The 17209-nt window shown below is 44.0% G+C and overlaps 1 protein-coding gene across 4 annotated transcripts in view; it reads right to left on the bottom strand.

Moving 5' to 3' along the window:
* Positions 1–527: 527 nt before the first annotated feature.
* Positions 528–17209, bottom strand: part of NDEL1 (nudE neurodevelopment protein 1 like 1) — a 57116-nt gene continuing 40434 nt past the window's right edge. For 2 of the 4 annotated variants that reach the window (XM_003416918.4, XM_064271766.1), the window contains exons 5-9: positions 15545–15681; positions 13373–13546; positions 12698–12789; positions 8283–8434; positions 528–1741 (exon numbers count right to left, since the gene is read on the bottom strand). In XM_003416918.4, the coding sequence (XP_003416966.2) occupies positions 1648–1741; positions 8283–8434; positions 12698–12789; positions 13373–13546; positions 15545–15681 (649 nt within the window). In that variant the 3' untranslated portion in view covers positions 528–1647. Of the gene's footprint in view, positions 1742–5357; positions 5393–8282; positions 8435–12697; positions 12790–13372; positions 13547–15544; positions 15682–17209 lie in introns of all 4 variants that reach the window. The other 2 variants (XM_010596604.3, XM_023556444.2) reach the window with 2 other exon arrangements.

Below are 17209 nucleotides of genomic sequence, written 5' to 3'. Positions count from 1 at the left end.
AGATATCCCTGTCCGTATATTAATGGAGAGAAGGAACTTTTGAAAATGTATCCTCCTTTATGTTTCTTATTCACTTAGGAATTTAATTCATTTACTTAATTCTCATTTACACAGTTTTAAAACTAAATCAACTATCCTACTTAAGTGAACAGTATTCAGAATCTGATACAGTCAATACAGACCCCAGTTTATACATTCAAGTCCACTCACCATATGTCTTGCTACCAAACATCTGGCACCTTCCCTCACTTGCTGGAGTCAACCTGAGAGATGAGGAGAGAAGCCTAGATCCCAAAAGCTTCTACGGCAGGAAAGTCCACGCAGCTGGACAGCCAGCTCCTGGGCATCCACTGCAGTCACCCCCTGGCCAGCAAGCTCCCTCGCTCCCTCCCTCCCAGAGGCCCGCCCTCGGTGGCTGTCCAGCCATCAGCACGCCCTGTGTCAGGACAGAGGTGACATGTGATTGTGATCCAGCTCCAGCTCGTCTCTCAAGAAATGGCAGGACCCCAATAAGGCAGTCTCAACCCTTTTTTTTTTTTTTGTGAAATTTATTGTTTCCACATTAAAAGATTTTTTTTTTTTTTGAGGGGAAGAATTTGTTTTTTTAACCACATGATGATCCTATCCAGCTGCCCAGAGTAGGACACCATCGTAAGTCATTAACATGCCATATGAGTTCTGAATAAATAAAAGCTACAAAGCCCAAGTTATATACAAATACCTTAGGCAAGAATGTTTACAAACCTATATACAGTAACACAAATGTAAACAGTCAACGCAGCATGAGATTAATCAAGGAGTGTACAGGGACAACCAGCGACGGTCGGCCGGCCCCCGGGATCAGGCCACTCGGCCCTCCCTAACACAGCTGCACGGGCCCTCAGAAGACACGGCAGGGCTCTCGAGATGTCATTCAGCTGAAGGACTGGGAGCTGGCGAGGAGGAAGCCAGCCTCTCCCCGAGTCTGAGGCACGTGGAGGAGGAGACGTGAGAGGGCAGCCTTGTGTGCCTGGGCCCCAGAGGCCCCTGCTGTCTGGGCTCAGATGAGAATCCGCTGCACTGGGAGGCAAGTCTATGGAATGAGAACTGCTCAAGTAAAATCGGAAGGTGCAGAAAATGTTCCCTAGTTCAGTGAGCTTCCTGACTCTGCCGGAAACAGCCCCAAACTGTGGCGGGTGGAGCTGGGGGACGCATGATCATGAGCACTGAAGATGCCTGGGTGGAAGCTTGGGAGGAGGGCCTACATCGACCTGATTGAGGGGAGAGCTTGTAGAAGATTTGCATTGTCCTAAACACAGCTAAGTCCTATCAGTACGGCAGGGTGGGGTACGGGACGGTGTGATCAATGGGTACTTCTGCATCCAGTGACCAAGTAATACACGTACGTATCACCTTGTGACCCACGAAAGTGCAATCATGTGAAACCAACGGCACTACGGCGGGCAGAGAAAACAGCCAGTATTGACATCGCGCAGAGTCCTGGGGCTGGGCAGGGCCCAGCGGCCGCCACTGCATGCAGCCTGCCATCTGCCAGCCACGGGGAGGCAGATGGAGGGCCACGGGGCTGGGCCCAGGCACCGAGGGGTGAGGCGTGGGTGTCCTGGGTTGCTGGAGGAGCGCAGAGGCCCCCGCCTGGAGGCCGGGCACTCACACACTGAGAGGCAGCATCCCCGGTGCTGACGACGGGCGAGAGGAGCCCAAGCCAGGAGGAGGAGGAGCTGGGTCAAAGCCGTTTACTGCCCTGTGGGGTGACCAGGGCAAACAAGGTGGGGAGGGAAAGAGAGACTGTCATTTAAAATCACTCTACACACAGCGAGAAATTTATCTGCCCTCTAAACTAGCCCCCTTCCTGGCCCAGAGCGGAATCCTGGTGGCCCAAGAGGAGTGGCTTCCTGTAAAGCAGGCTGGTCAGAGAACTGAGAGTTCAGGAGTCCTGGGGTGAGAGCACCTTCCCTCCCGGCAACCTCATCTCACAGGCCTCTCAGCCACCCTCCTGATTTTTCTCCTATGAAGCAGGCCTAAATGCCTCAATAGGGGGCTAGTTAAATTTAAAAAACACACTAACACTAAATGATGAAATCTTATATGACCATTAAGAACACACTGTACAGAATTTTTAATAGCATGGGAAAATAGTCAGAATTAATGCTAAGTGGAAAAAGAAGCAGGTTACCAAACTGTGTACGTTCCATGATGTGGGGTAAAAAAGTCAATAATATAGATCCTAGATTCTGGACTATAGCCTATTATATAGATGGAGCCCTGGTGGCGCAGCGGTTAAGAGCTCCGCTGCTAACCAAAAGGTCAGCAGTTTGAATCCACCTTGGAAATCCTATGGGGCCGTTCTACTCTGTCTTATAGGGCCGCTATGAGTAGGAATCAACTTGATGGCAACGGGCTTGGTTTTGGTTTTGTTTACATAGGGTCTCCAAGGGGCACCTGGTGATCTGAACTGCCGACTTTTTGGTTAGCAGCCATAGCTCTTAACCACTATGCCACCAGGGTTTCCGCAGACAGACATTACTCTCAATATAGCTGAATCCAGAATGCACGGGTATGAGTGTGGTTGCGTGTATACACATACCTATACACATGTGTACATAAAATCATTTATATCCTAGAAGGAAAATTTAACAATAGTTGGTTTTCTTCCCTCTGAGTGTGGGTAAAGTTTTATTTCATTACACTTCATTATTTTCTAAATCTCCTACAATGTACGTAAATATCTCAATAAGAGGGAAAAAAAGAACTTTTTAAAACTGTTTAGTAAGCAAAGCCAGATGGGTAGGCTTCTCTGTAGACTCAGAGCGACAGGACAGTCCAGCACAAGCGCCTGTAGTCGGAACCCAGCACCCTGGGGCCCAGTGATGCGGACAGCCCAGCCCAGCCCCACCCCCGGTAGCGCAGCCTGGGGAGCAGCCAGGGAGTGAGGGCAAGGCACGGCGCCTCACTCAGGAGGCCACGTCAGCCTTCCTCTTCGGAAAAACTTCCTAAGGAGCTGTGTCCCACCAGCAATCTGGGAGATGCCACCTTCCCATACTTGCCATCACTGTGCCCACCCGCTCACTAGATGGGTCAGGGAGCTAAATGCAGACTCACATAGAGAAGCCCCCCAAATGAAAAGGGCAGACACACATTCCCCACCAAGACGGCTGTCTGTACACTAAGGGTAAGCTCACAGAGAGACAGGCATGTGAAGAGGTAACAAAGGACCTGAGTGGTGTGAAGACAGAATTAATGTCTAAACCTATGAGTCGGGGAGCCCCTAGCTGAAGAGACTAACCGTCACCTCTAGTTTGAAATCAAGCCTTCCACACACAGGCCGAGAGCAGCAGAAGGGCTCTGACACACGTAACCTCCCTGTTGGACGCTTCCCTACGTCAAGGACGAACATCCTGGATCACAGTACAGGCCTTCCCTTGCCTTTTGGGCTGCGTCTAATTCTGAAGCATCATTACACTTGAGAACTTCACATCACCTTCCCCGATTCTGCCAAGGCCATATGCCTGTGCCTCTTCGGGGCAGGACCACACCCTATCTGCCACTGTAGCCCTCACACAATAAGCCCCACTTGTCATTTGTCTGGCAAGTCGCAGAGTCCCCAGGGCCTGCTTCTCGTAGAAACCTCAGGGAGAAGGAAGCAGGCCTCACAAATGGCCTCACCCTAATGTGTGGACATGAGATTCCCTGCCCTCACAGATCATGGCAGCCAGGCACATGGACTGGAGACAGCCCTCAAAACTAGGCAGAAAGGAAGCCAGGAAGACACTAGCACCTATCCACAGAGGCAAGCAAAAGCAGCAACTGTGAGGATGGCTCCACACGAAGATTTAGGTGGGGATTCTGGCATCTTCCAGCTAGATGGGCCTCTAAAGAACATCAAGTTCAATCCTATTATTATATTGATGAGGAAGCCAAAGCCAGAGAAGGTCCAGTCATTAACCTGAGTCACCCAGCAAGCCTGCCAATGGGCGGTCAGGCCCACAGCCTATCCCAAGATTCCCAGGCTGTTCCCCTTTCCTGGTCTCATCTGGCCAGAGGTCACTCAGTAGCTGTCAGTGAGCAACTACGTTGGTGCTCCCAACACAGGTCAGCTCTCATCAGGACAAATAAACAGTGCCATCCAGGATCCAAAGGGAGACCAAGAAACTAGGGAAGTAGTTTCTCTGTGTGTGGGCAGCAATGGGAACTCTGGTTCTGAAGGTGGGTGGAGCAGAGAGAATAAACAATCTGCTGGTGTCCCACCAAGCACCACACTTGTGAGTCAAGAAGTGGGAAGTAAAAGATTAGAGGGAAAATAAAGCTGGCCCTATAGGTGGGATTATCGGTCCAGAGAGATCACTTCAGGGACCTATGAAGCTGTGCAGCGGGGAAGGGTTCTGAGAAGCAGCTTCTCTATACGTACCACATCTGGCGTCAGGGAGTAGCAAAGAGCCAGAGGAGAATGTCCCACCAGACAACACAGGGCGGGACAGTGAGAGAATGGGCAGATCTGGGGCGCATCTACATAAATAGGGTACCAGAAGCTATGAAATTTCATCATCTTACCACCAGCTAAGAAAAGGTGCTAAGGTGAATCGTAAAATGGCAACAGAAGAAGCAAAAAAGGGGAAAGAGGTACATTTAGATGCTAGTCAGCTAGACAATAAATCTAATACAACAGAGAAAGGGTGAAAACTCTAAATCTGTCAAAGAAGCAACAATGAGCACACCTGAGGCCGCAGAAGAAAAAGACCAGGGTGGCCTGAGCAAACAGATGAGCAGGAGGACTCACTCCAGACTCCCCGCCTCCCTATTTAGATGGAAGCTCAGAGCTACAGCCCTCAACCCAGGCTCTGCTAACTGCAAAGCGTTCCTGAAACGTAGGGTCCCCATCTACCATTCCCATGTGCATTAGGGATACCAGTGTGAGCCCAGAAGTCGGGAGGCCCCCACAGCAAGGCTCTGCTATCTTTAGTGCCTGACTTGAGAAAACAGAAGATGTGGGGTAACAGGAAGAACCCCAGGCTCAGGAAGATAGATGTGACCCCTGGGCCTGACGGGAACCCTCAACTCCCACCTGGACTCCCGGTACCGCCACTCTAGTAGCCCACCCTGCATCAGGAGGGCCACCAATCATGCCATCCACACTGTCCCAGGACCACCACAACGAATGTGCTTTTGTTTGGAACAGCTGAACCGATAATAACGGTACACAGCCACATGAGACAGGAACTTGAAGGCTCACTCATGATCGGTAAGTTGGTTAAAGCTGAGTCAGCCCCATGCAGTTAGTGAAACCAGTTCAGTTAATATGTCTTCCACTACACACCATGATTGAGAGAGTGAGAAAGGGCACAGCAAACAAATTCAGTTACCCATGAACAACGTGGGGAATATGACCTTCTCTTGCCTAGTAAAAAAAAAGGAAAAAACATTAAACAGTAACACAAATACTATTTTCACAGTATGCTCTATACACAGCCCACCAACACACAGCCCAAAAGACATCAGATGAGCTTACAAAAATATGGCAAGTGAGCATACGAAACTAAATAAAAGTTACAGAGAGAAAAGAATGTTTCTGAGAGACTCTGTGGCTGTACTCCACACCCAAGTTGTATCCTTTTAGATGGGTGATATGAACGGCCATCAGCAGATGGACAAACAGAGCAACGCCTGGCAAGCAGGCACAGCAACCCGTAATCTAGGGACTGGCAAAAAGCACACACTAGATGTAATCCTGATTCCACAAAACCCTCAACCAGAACCTACAAAATATTTTTGAATCCCATAAAGTTAAATACATTTACTAGGTATATTTACTAGGTATATTAAATACCTAACTATATTTAAGATATATTGCTTTATGGGGTGAGGCTTCATTGCTCCTGAGGGTTTTGAGGGGGGTGGGAGGATGGGGTGTACACACACACACTCAATACGTACATGCAGGTGCACCCATGCACGCACACACACACACACACACACACGCACACTTTGATTAACTCTTTCCCGAAACAATCCTCCCCTACGGTGTCCCATGGCACCAGTGAAACCACAGTGACAGTCCTACAGACAGGCTCTCAGGCTTTGTAAATGGGGAGCTTTTTCTCATGCTGAAACTACGAGCCACACTCTCTCCTTGCTCCTGTAAGAACTGGCTTTGTGTTTGTTTGTTTGTTTGTCTGTTTGTCTGTTTGTTTATTTAAACCTGCCAGGTTTAGTAATGGAGCTGGAAGGTGGGCTACCTCCCCTCTTCCTTCTGTAGCCCGTATATGCCGTCTTGGCTTTCATCAAGCCAACAGGTCAGCAGGAAGAAAGGCCAGGGGTGAAAAGACAGGCAGGCCACAAGGAAGCCAGAATCAAAGCAAAGCAGCCAGCAAGAACACAGCAGGGCCCACAAAAGAGTTATCTTCAAGGAGACAGCAACCGGACAAAGATAACTCACGCAAGAGGTTAATATTCAGTGCGCGTATATACACACCAATTATCATACAAGCAACTTGAAAAAAGGCCAGCCCACAAAAGTATATTTAATTTTTAATACAAACAGTACAATATAAAATATGTACTAATTAAATGAAAACTAAATGTTACTATTTCTATCAGGAAATTCGTTTCCAGTGTCCACTCAGGAAACACAGCCTACACCCGAATCTAGAGTGGTCCCCAGGGGCCAGGGTTAGGTAGGTGAACAGTGCAGACACTCCTGGCTTCAGGTGATACTGGTTCTCCACATCTCCCTAACAGTGGGTCACCTCTGGGCAATCCCCTCCCTGGCCTTCTGCATCAGGAGTCAAGTGGAAGCCAGTCTCTCAGGAAGACGGGAGCCAGGAGCCTGCACAGACAGTGCTGTCCCTCCCTCTTCGGGATGCTCTAGGCTCCTGTCCAACCAATCTGTCCATGGTTCAGGCCTGTTCTCACATCCTGAGGAGCCCAAGGCCCACCAAGAAATATGATTCCAGATAGAAACTAATAACTACTCTTCTGGAGATAACTACAAGTTGCCGGAAAAAAATAAAGGGACACTGTTTCCAATACTCATAAAAACCTTTAACTTCCTCTGTACCATCTGGGGAAAATGGCAGCCCTAATGTAAGAATATCCACCTATTCCATTCACCACTACGCTGGAAAAGCTGCCACTCCTTAAGTCTGCCGGAAACGCCTAGGCCTGAGGAAAATTCATCTTACACTTACCCCACCTGATGAAGTCCAACAGTCAGAAAAAATTCTGATTTATATATCGATATTTTAAATGTGCTTTGAATGGGAATCTGCCCTTAATGAAATGTGTGTACTCCAGAGAACAACCAGCACACTCCATTCTACAAGGACGGGCAGGAGGAGCCTTTTTAGAGTGGACCGTGTATCAGATGAGATCCTTCACGAACATGCCATAATTACTGAGGAAAACAAATACGAGCTCCTTTAAGAAATTACAAGAATTCCCGGAGTTGTATCTGCATTGCTTTTTTAGAAAAAGGAGAAAACTGCCTCTACCACTCAAAGCAAGAGACAGGGGCAAAGGTGCCTGGGTTGCTCCCTGGACCAGGGGTCCTAACTAGTGACCTAGCCTAAGGCACACCCACACAAGAATAAAACTGTGCAGTATTTTAAAAAAAAAAAGTCGAATGATATGTACCGACACACTTAGTGGCAATATAAGTTATGATAGGCCTGCTGCTGAGCAATATTTAAGGTATGATCCTGTAACCGTGTTTAAAAAAACCTATAGCAGATGCATAAAAATATGGTTTTCCATGTACAGGAATAACTATAATACAGGATGTATAAAGTGTGTGTAATACCAACACAGAAAACCTTTTACTTTATAGCATACAGAAGTTGTATCTCTTAATCTTTTTTCGATCCAGTATCTAAATACATAGGGACTTTATATTTTTTTAAGATCTTCAGAAGGTTTGTGGCAGAGCTTGCATTACCGTAACCGCAGCGTTCTCTTCTACCCTTAAAAAACCCTTGCTGAGGAAGCCTACCAGCCCATCGGCACCTGGAGACCGGGGGCATATAGTCATCTTTAATCTCCAGAGGCTGCCACTGCTCCCTTTCGGGGCTCTGCTTCCCAGGCCAGAAGCTTCAGCCTTAGGGTTCCCACAGCAACAGACTCCACAGGGAACAGAAGACAACAACAGATTTCATGTCCCCTAAGATGTGAGTGATAACAGGCTGCAAGCTGGTTCATCAAACTGGATTTACATATTCCAAGCTACAATAAACTAACTTGTAATCTGTAACTTTACTACTCAAAAATTGTCATTTAAAACTTCCAGGACTTACCCTTTGTCAAAGAAAGACGAATGCCCTGAACAAGAGAACTTTGTGCCGTTGCTATTCATCACCCCACAGTTAACGTTCCCTGAAATATAGGATTTCCGTGATGCTTGGTCCTTTGCAAAATTCCTGCAAGCTGCTAATTTGGATTCTAAAGCCTAAAAAAGGAAGAAGGAATGATTTGGTTGTCAAAACAGCAGTTGCCCATAAAAATTTGCATTTTGAACCATTTCTATTTCAAGACTCAAACCTCACTCTCTCAGCTGATAACGATGGCTATTTAATTAATCGTAATCAATCACCTTTCTAGTAGAAAGAGAAAATGTTTATGCTGACTCCCTTTAATGAGCTCAGAATATGTATCCCTCTCAGTGTAACTGAGGGGTGCAGACAGAATCTTTACCTTACAACTAAGAAAAATGTGGCATGGGTAGGCAGGGGTGGATCCCAGGTCCCTGGGCCCCATCCACTGGTTTTTTCTGAGTTGTGGGCTGTTGGCTGGTTGGCAAGTTGATCTGTGTGGATGTGTGTGTTTTGGGGGGAGCAAGCACTACAAAGAATCCAAAAACATCACCTGAGAGTTTTTTTTAACCCAGCCAATTCTTTTATAGGTTCCATTTGTTTTTTCTACTGCATCAGAATGGATGAGGGCATTTACACCTCACACAAATGAAAAGCTAGTCTATTTCAAAGAGTGCGCTGCAAAATGTTCAGCTGATACCTTGTTTATGATTAAATCATTCACCTGGAAGGACACCAGCGCCTTAGCATTTACCTTTAAGCTGGGTGTCCTCACTTAGCACCTGTCATCACAACACCTGGCCGTGCCAGTGTCTGCAAAGCAACAGATGACAGGAAGAGAAAACGTATTTCTCAGGTATTCCCATCACATACAGACATCACCAACTCCTCCTTTCCCATAAACCAAAAAACCCACTGCTGCCAGAGTCAATTCCGACTCATGGAGACCTTATGGGACAGAGTAGAGCTGCCCCACAGGGTTTCCAAGACTGTAAATCTTTACAGAAGCAGACTGCCACATCTCTCTCCGACAAAGTGGCCAGGGGGTTCAAATCGCTGACCTTTCTTTTTGGTGTGCAGCCAAGTGCTTTAACCACTGAGCCACCAGGGCTCCTTTTCCCATACTTTGGCCAAATCAAGGTAATAAAAAGGAAAATACAATCTATCACCAAATAAGGACAAAAAAAATAAGAGTCCATTTCTTTTATACATGATACTAAGGCTCTCAAGCACTATGCCACCAGGGTTGTCCAGGGGATCAGGAATGCACAGATAAATTAAATCCATAGATAATACATACTTCACTTTGAGAAAACCATCTGAACCTCCTGCCAACATGATTCAGTAAGTGCTATTAAGAAACAGCAGTAGAGACAGACTAAAAAATCTTTCTCTTCTCCTCTCCTATGATAAAAGTACAGCGAGCTGGAAAAATACCAGTGGAGAGAAGGAGGGAAGATAGTGACCTTATAGGATAAGCCTCTGAACAAGAATCACTTCAGACTTGCTGAACATACACACACTAGAAATTAAGAGTTGTTAACTTCCCACACTGAAGTCACTAGGAAGGAGGCGCAAGCTGTGTCTAAGGTGTCAGGGACACAGCCGAGAGCAGAGAGTGGGCCTAGCACTCAGGAGACGGGGTAGTTCAGAGGATAAAGATTCAGGTGACATCCACACCTAGTGGTAGAGAAAGCATGTTGGTGGTGCTAGGTGCCACTGAGTTGATTCTGACTCATAGCGACCCTACAGGACAGAGCAGAACTGCCCCATAGGGTTTCTAAGGAGCAGCTGGTGTATCTGAACCGCCGGCCTTTTGGTTAGCAGCTGAGCTCTTAACCACTATGCCACCAGGGCTCCAGAGGAATCATGGTTGTGAATAATCACATCAGAACTCTAAGCAAAACAAACCAACACAGAAAGGGTGGACAGAAGAAAAGCCAACAAAAAGACTAAGAAGGAATAAACCAGAAGGTAAAAAGCAGACAACAGCATCAGAGAATCAGAGGAAGAACACATTAAAAAGACAGTCAGCGTTGAACACTGCAAGTAAAATTAAGGCAGAAGAGCATCCACTGGGTTGGGCAGTTTTAGTGGCATGAGCAGGGAATAGCACCCCGACTAGAACGACCAGGGAATGAACACGTATGAAATCAAAATGCCAACAGCAAATGTAGTCACACTTTCAGAAGGCTTGGCCGAGAAGGGCAGAAAGCAACAGAGTAAGGTAAAAGGAAAAATAACTGCTTTTATTTTTGCTTTTTCAGATTAAAAAATTATGTAGCATATAATATGTAATACACAAATATTACATAAATTATATATTTTATGTATTATACCTAAAGTATAATACATAAATATCACATGTAAATATTAACATATATAGTAAAGAGAAAGGCTGAAGCCATAGGAGACATACAGGATGAGAAGGCTGGAAGTAAGGGACTCCAAAACACAGGGGGACAAACCAGCCATGAGCACAATATGACCCTCTTACCACTGAGGCAAGAAGAAAGAATGGCTGCAAACAGAGGTAATAATAGGGGGGTTATAACAGAAGGCGAGAGAGGAAACCAAACAAGTCTAAATCAGAGGGCCTTGATTTTCTCAGCGGAAGGGGATGCCAGAGTGGGGGCTGGGGATTCTAGTTCAAGTCAGTGGACCAAGTAGCGTAAAGACGTATACAAAGAAATGGTCACAGGCGCATGGAGAGGCCGGCAGGCAGCAGCAGAGAGACGATTCCGATGATGTTTTTGGAAGACGGACTTTCAGCTGAACGGATGAACCATGCAAGGGCTCCAAGTACCACTTTCATGCCCCACTGCTGAATAAACTTTCTATATACTAAAGCAAAAGAAACAAGGAGCAGTGAAAGAAGATGACACAGGGGACAGGAATGGGCAGAACCAAGACAACAGTATTATAAAGAGGAATTCAAGAGGGACAGGTGTGCAACAGCCCTAGACGCATACTGGAGTGCTCAGCAAAGAGTGTGAAGACGAAACTGGCTTATGTAAGAGAGAAAGCAAAGGAAAGGTATGTTTCTTCATCCACAAGAAAGGAAGGTAATTAGAAATGCTGAGGAAAAGAAAAAGGCATACGAGTCAGCTGCAACACAAATATGAAGCAAACAAAAGCCTGGTATGATTTTGAGTAAATGACAGTTAACAAAAGGCTTGAAACGTTCCTCTTTTGAGTGGCACGAATATAACGACCTCAGAGCCCGCCTCCCCGTCCACGGTGATGCAGTAAATAACATCTGCTGCTGACTGATTTTCGACTTTCAGAACCAACCAATGGAGAGTTCAAGAAGGGACAGCAAAAGGGAGAGACACGAAAGTGAGAGGGAGCTACGGGAGCCGAGATATAGTCTACGAAATTGAGTTTTAAGCATCTGAAAGTTATAAAAATAACCCACGGAAGAACAAAAAATAAAAAATTGAGAGGAGCTGGGTCGAATTCCTCATCTTCTTGCCTATAGTTGGTAAATTAAGACGCAGAGAAATAAGCACAGTACTTTGATTGCAGAGGTAAATACCACAACTCTGAGAACAGGAAGAACAAAAGCCAGTTACCCTGGATGTGGCGAAAGGTAACTCTGAGCTGTATGGGTAACTTACGCACATTACTTTTTATACGCGAGATCACAGTAACCTTAAAACGCAAATTTAGAGCTAATCTGATCATTACCAAATCCTCAGTTCATGAACCAGAAAAGGTAAGTGGAAGCCTCGTGCCTTGGGATCATGGACAAGTAGGAAGAAAGGGAAAGCAGATGGCAGATATAAAAAAAAGAGAATACTATCTTGATAATTCAAACAGTAGGTATTACTTGAAGTACAAAACTGAATACACAGAAAACAACCTAAATATTTCACAAAGGCCAACCTGTCCTGGAATACAAGGTTAGAGCCAAGGGGAAGCCATGAAGCTGAGATGGCCAAGGAGCTGCAAAACCAGGACAAAACTAAGAACAGAAGTAATGCCATGAGCCAAATGCTAAAGTCCTACACAATGAGAGGTCGGGAATGACCAGGAGGATGGCAGCCAGCAGCAAAAAGCAGGATTAGAAGGTGGTATAAGACACATGGCGGGTCTTACAGGAAGTATTTTGGACAAAAATGGAGGAGTCAGAATGTGCAAGCAGCCATGGAGAACAAGAATTCTCCAGCTGTAAGTTAATAGCTGGGTGCACGGAGCCTTCTGGAGAGGCTCCAGCGAGCCCAAGCCCTGGAGGTGTGTGTCTGGACCAGTCTCAGCCAGTCGTTGCAGGTTTTTGCTTCTCAGCTTAACTACAGCCTTTACCACAGGAATATAGCCTTTTGTCTTCCCTGAATTCAAATTCAGAAATAACACCTCGGCAGTTGAAAACACCTAGTGACGAATAATTAAATGCTTACCCCTACTTTCCGTAAGAGATCCCCGACAATGTTTAGTGCTGATATCCTAGCAGAAGGAGTTAGTGGACTGGTACCAAAACCATTTGGTATAGCTAGAAAAAAAAAAGTGATTACACATGGGCTTTGTTGTCGATGTTACAAAGTACTATACACTCAGTGCAAAATCAATATATTACTCCAAACTATAGACAAACTGTAAAGTGAAGATACCATAAGTAAGTTTAACCATGCTCCCACTGATGGATATAGATCATACCCAGTGTTTCACTGTTACAAGTAACACCACAAGGACACAGAGCCTTAAACATCCGGACAAGTATTTCTAGAGAAGAGATTCCTAAACATAGAGCTGCTAGGTCAGAGAGTATGCCTGTTTTTTTTTTATCATAACAGATTTTTTTTTTGTTAAACAGATACTGCCAAAAGGTTCTCCAAAAAGGTCATGCCAATATCAGCAACTCTGTATGGCACTGTCCTTGATAATATTAGATATTATCAATCTTTTTTTTTCTTCAATTTGACAGGCATATTGTTTTAATTTTTAGATCTGTGGTATGTGGTCACTTGAATCTCCTCTTCCTGAAATCCTCTGTTCATTCTCTGCCCTGGCTTCAGCAACAAACCATCTTAAACTGATAATCCACCACAGCCTCAAAACAGAAAGATACTACAAACCTTTTGGTGACGGAAAACTGTTTTCCGTTCCTTTGCCAACAGGAGTAGCTGGCAAAGAGAGCGAGGCTTGGACGGCAGAATCCATCTTCTCACAGTCTAGAGTTGGAGAACTGGGAGCCGACTTTCTGGTGACTTCCTGTTGCCTTTCCCGAACTGCCAGTTCTTGTCTTAAATCTGCAGAATGTTGCAAACAAACGGAATAATAATACTAGAGGAAGCAGATACATCAAGCAAAGTCACATCTGAAACGCCATCAAGGCGTTTTTCCTAAATTACTATTGCGCAAAAATTAATTTCCTATTTCACAACTTTCCTTTACACGATTGTCTACCATAATGACAGCCCTGTTTCTAAACAATGTTTTAGAATTTAAAAATGCTACATAACCTATGCCTATATACAAAAAGAAACAGGACAGAGCCCATAGTAGAACTCAACCTACGTGGCACAAAATATTCTTTACCAACTCATTTCCTTTTATTTTGAAAGGATATCGTTTTGGAATTAGTGCAAAAATTAAAGAAGTGCATTTTTGTAATTTAAAATGGTTAAAAACTTTTTTTTCTTGATTTCAAATATTGTATTTTAAAGCCAGCTATGCAACTAAGCTATAGAATATGTAGTTAAGTTAAAAAATGATAGCCTGATACATGGATCAATCTTGAAAACATTATACTAGGTGAAATCGGTCAGTCACACAAGGACAGCCACTGTATGATCCCACTCACATGAAGTATCTAGAACAGGTAAGTGCAGCGAGATCAGAGCTTATTAGTGGTCACCAGGGGGCGGGCAAGAGGAAGGGGAAAGACACACGCTACGGGGACACTGAGCTTCTGTTAAAGGTGATGGGAAAACGTGGGGATAGTGAGAATTCAACGACATGATGAACATTGAATGTCACTGAACTGTACGTGGGAAGACTGCAGAAACGGCACATGTTCTGTCACCTATATATTTACCACAATTTTAAAAAAAGATACAAGGTTAATATCATACACAGTACATATAAATTATGAGAAGCTCTTCGGATGAATACATCTTCCTTCAAAAAGCCGGCAGAGACATGCATGAACAATTTTTAAAAGAGTCAGTGAACACGGAGAAAAGTTTCACAAGCAGTAACCAAAGAACTACAAATTAAAACAAGGAGATACCAACTGCCAACTTCCAAATGGATTGACTTTTATATAATTTTTAAAACGTATTTTTATTATTAACAATGCTGATAAAGTGAGAAGGATACCCTCGAGCACTGCCAGAGGGAGTGGGAAAGTACCAGCTTACCTAAGAGGCAACTCAGCAATGTGGATTATGACCATTAAAAACATATATGCTTTGCCACATCTAAGAATCTATTCTAAGGAAATGGCCCGAGGTACTCCTGTATTTACTCCTACGTTACGGTAGATACGCATATTCTGTACCAGGGTTATAGCCACAGCATTACTCATAGCAAAAAAACATTAGCAACGAATAAGAAAGGGCACATTAAACAAAACCTAACTCTACAACAAGACATTGTGCAACATTTTTTAAAAACATGTTTTTTAAAAGATTTTGTAATGGCATGAACTGGAAAGACATACACCAGACTGTCGGTGGATTCTCCCTAGATAAAAGGGCTGGCAGTGGTTTTTATCTTCTTCTTTTTAATATGCTATATACTACCACGAACGAGCAAAAAAAGAAAGGAAAAAAAAAGGGTAGAAGGAGGGAAATTTTTAAAGAAAAGTATGTATTCACTGCATGTCTAATATGTACACACACATACTACTATTAAGTGCACAACACGAAAGAATTTAGGCAGAAACAAAAAGGAAAAAAACAACAAACCAAGCAGGACATGGAAACAGCAGCAAAGGCTTTGGAAAACAGCAAACTAGCTATATAATCTTGGACAAAACTCAGACTGTCTATGCCTCAGTTTTCTCGTCCACAAAATGGGGATGATAATACATACCTCCTAGAGGTGATGATATAGGTATTAAATAAATTAACAGATTAAAAGCACTTAACACAGTGCCTAACAAAACTACGTAAACGTGTACCTTAAAAAAAGTTGATCTTTAAGCTTACTTAGGACTCTGGCTTAGAGACAATAAGGTAATAGATAAATATTATTTGGACAATAAGGTAATAGATAAGTATTATTTAAGTTATAAATTTTACCTCTTGCTTCATCCTTTAACCTCTGTACAGACACCAACAAGGATTCCTTTTCGTCAAGTTCACTTTCTAAAAATGCATTTCGTTCAATGGCCTGATTTAGCCTTTGCTCAAAGTCTTCCAATGAAACTATTGTTGCCCTAAAAAAAAAAAAAAGGAAAAATTAGAGTCTATGGATTAAATAAACAACGTGCAAATAACTATACAAAAGGAAACTGTCAATTTATCTCCTGCCTTTCTGACCTAGCCAGCCTGGCCCAGTTCAAAGAGAATGATCTCATCCCCTTCTGACCTCCGGTGGTATTTAGTGTCTCTGCTATCATTTGGGGCTATCCAATATATTCTATTCTTAAATCCCTATTTAAATTCCTTCTTTTAGAAGGACATTTATTACACACTTTATATCTTCATTGGGCCCTAAACACAATAAAATCAAGTGTATATATCTTCAGGAAGACAATTTTTCAGTAGTTTTACAGCATGTAAATATTAACTAGGAATTTGTTTAAAATGTGAAGTCCCAGTTCCACACCAAAGTTTTTAACTCTTTAAGTCTGGCATGCCCAGAACTGAGCATCTTTAATAGGTTACCCACCACACGTACACACACACTTGACCCTGAGGACTACATTTTGAGAGATACTGACTATGCTGATGGCCCCCAGATGCGCAGCCTAGCTGGAAACTCCCTCCTGAGCGCCAGATTTATGTTTTCAGTTTCCTGGAAGGAGCCTGAATTTTAAAAGTTCCTTTAAAAGGAACTAGATCCTCAAATTCATGACCAAGACCAAACTCACTTACATCCTGCCAACCCTTTCCTGCTTCCTGCATTTTTCATCTTACTCCTTCGACAAACACTAATACACACCTACTGTGTGCTATCTGCTATGGATACAATTCCCTGCCCTCAAGGTAGCACATTTAATGCCATGAACAATTTTATCAAGTCCTGTCAACTGCCAAAATGTCTCAAATCTTCTCCAACCTTCTGCCATTGGCTTAGTTCTTCAACCATCACCTGGATTACTCCTCAGTGGTCTTCACATTTCCTCCTCCCTACTTCCAATTCCTCAATATTCTCAAAACTAAACCTGATACTTCTCCTTTGTTTAGAAAATCTTAAAGACCTCTCCACTGCCTACAGAGTGATTTTCAATCACGGCACAGAAGGTTCTTCATCACCTGGCCCAACCACCTTCCAGTCTCATCTCCTTCAGCCGTAATGTCTCTGTACACTTGGATAAGAGTGAAATATTAATATTTCACGTATCATCCTCCCAGTCTTTGAATCTCTCTCTTCACCTAGTTAACATTTAGTCCTACTTGCAGACTCTGCTCTACTATCTGCAAAGGTTTCTCCAATTTCCCCGGACACTTTAGCTCCTCCTTCTCTATGCCCTGGACCAACTTGTACACTCAGTTTACCAGTGCCTTTATCATACAGTATGTCCCGTATCTGTCACCCCTTACCTCCCTAACCTCCAGCCTAGCATCACGTCAGGCACATAGGAGTCAGTCAATAAATATTAAGGAAAGAAATACCAAGGAATAATTATAAATCAGTAGGAATTAAGTTTGAAATGATTAAGAAACAACTCATTATAGATGCGTGAAAGCTTGGCAAAATAATAGCAAGCCACTGTAGGGTGTTCAGCAAAATTGTAATGA

Source organism: Loxodonta africana, chromosome 18 (assembly GCF_030014295.1).
Source record: "Loxodonta africana isolate mLoxAfr1 chromosome 18, mLoxAfr1.hap2, whole genome shotgun sequence".
Classification (NCBI taxonomy): domain Eukaryota; kingdom Metazoa; phylum Chordata; class Mammalia; order Proboscidea; family Elephantidae; genus Loxodonta; species Loxodonta africana.
The sequence above is the reverse complement of the archived record's forward strand: the minus strand, read 5'-3'. Positions and strand labels throughout refer to the sequence as shown.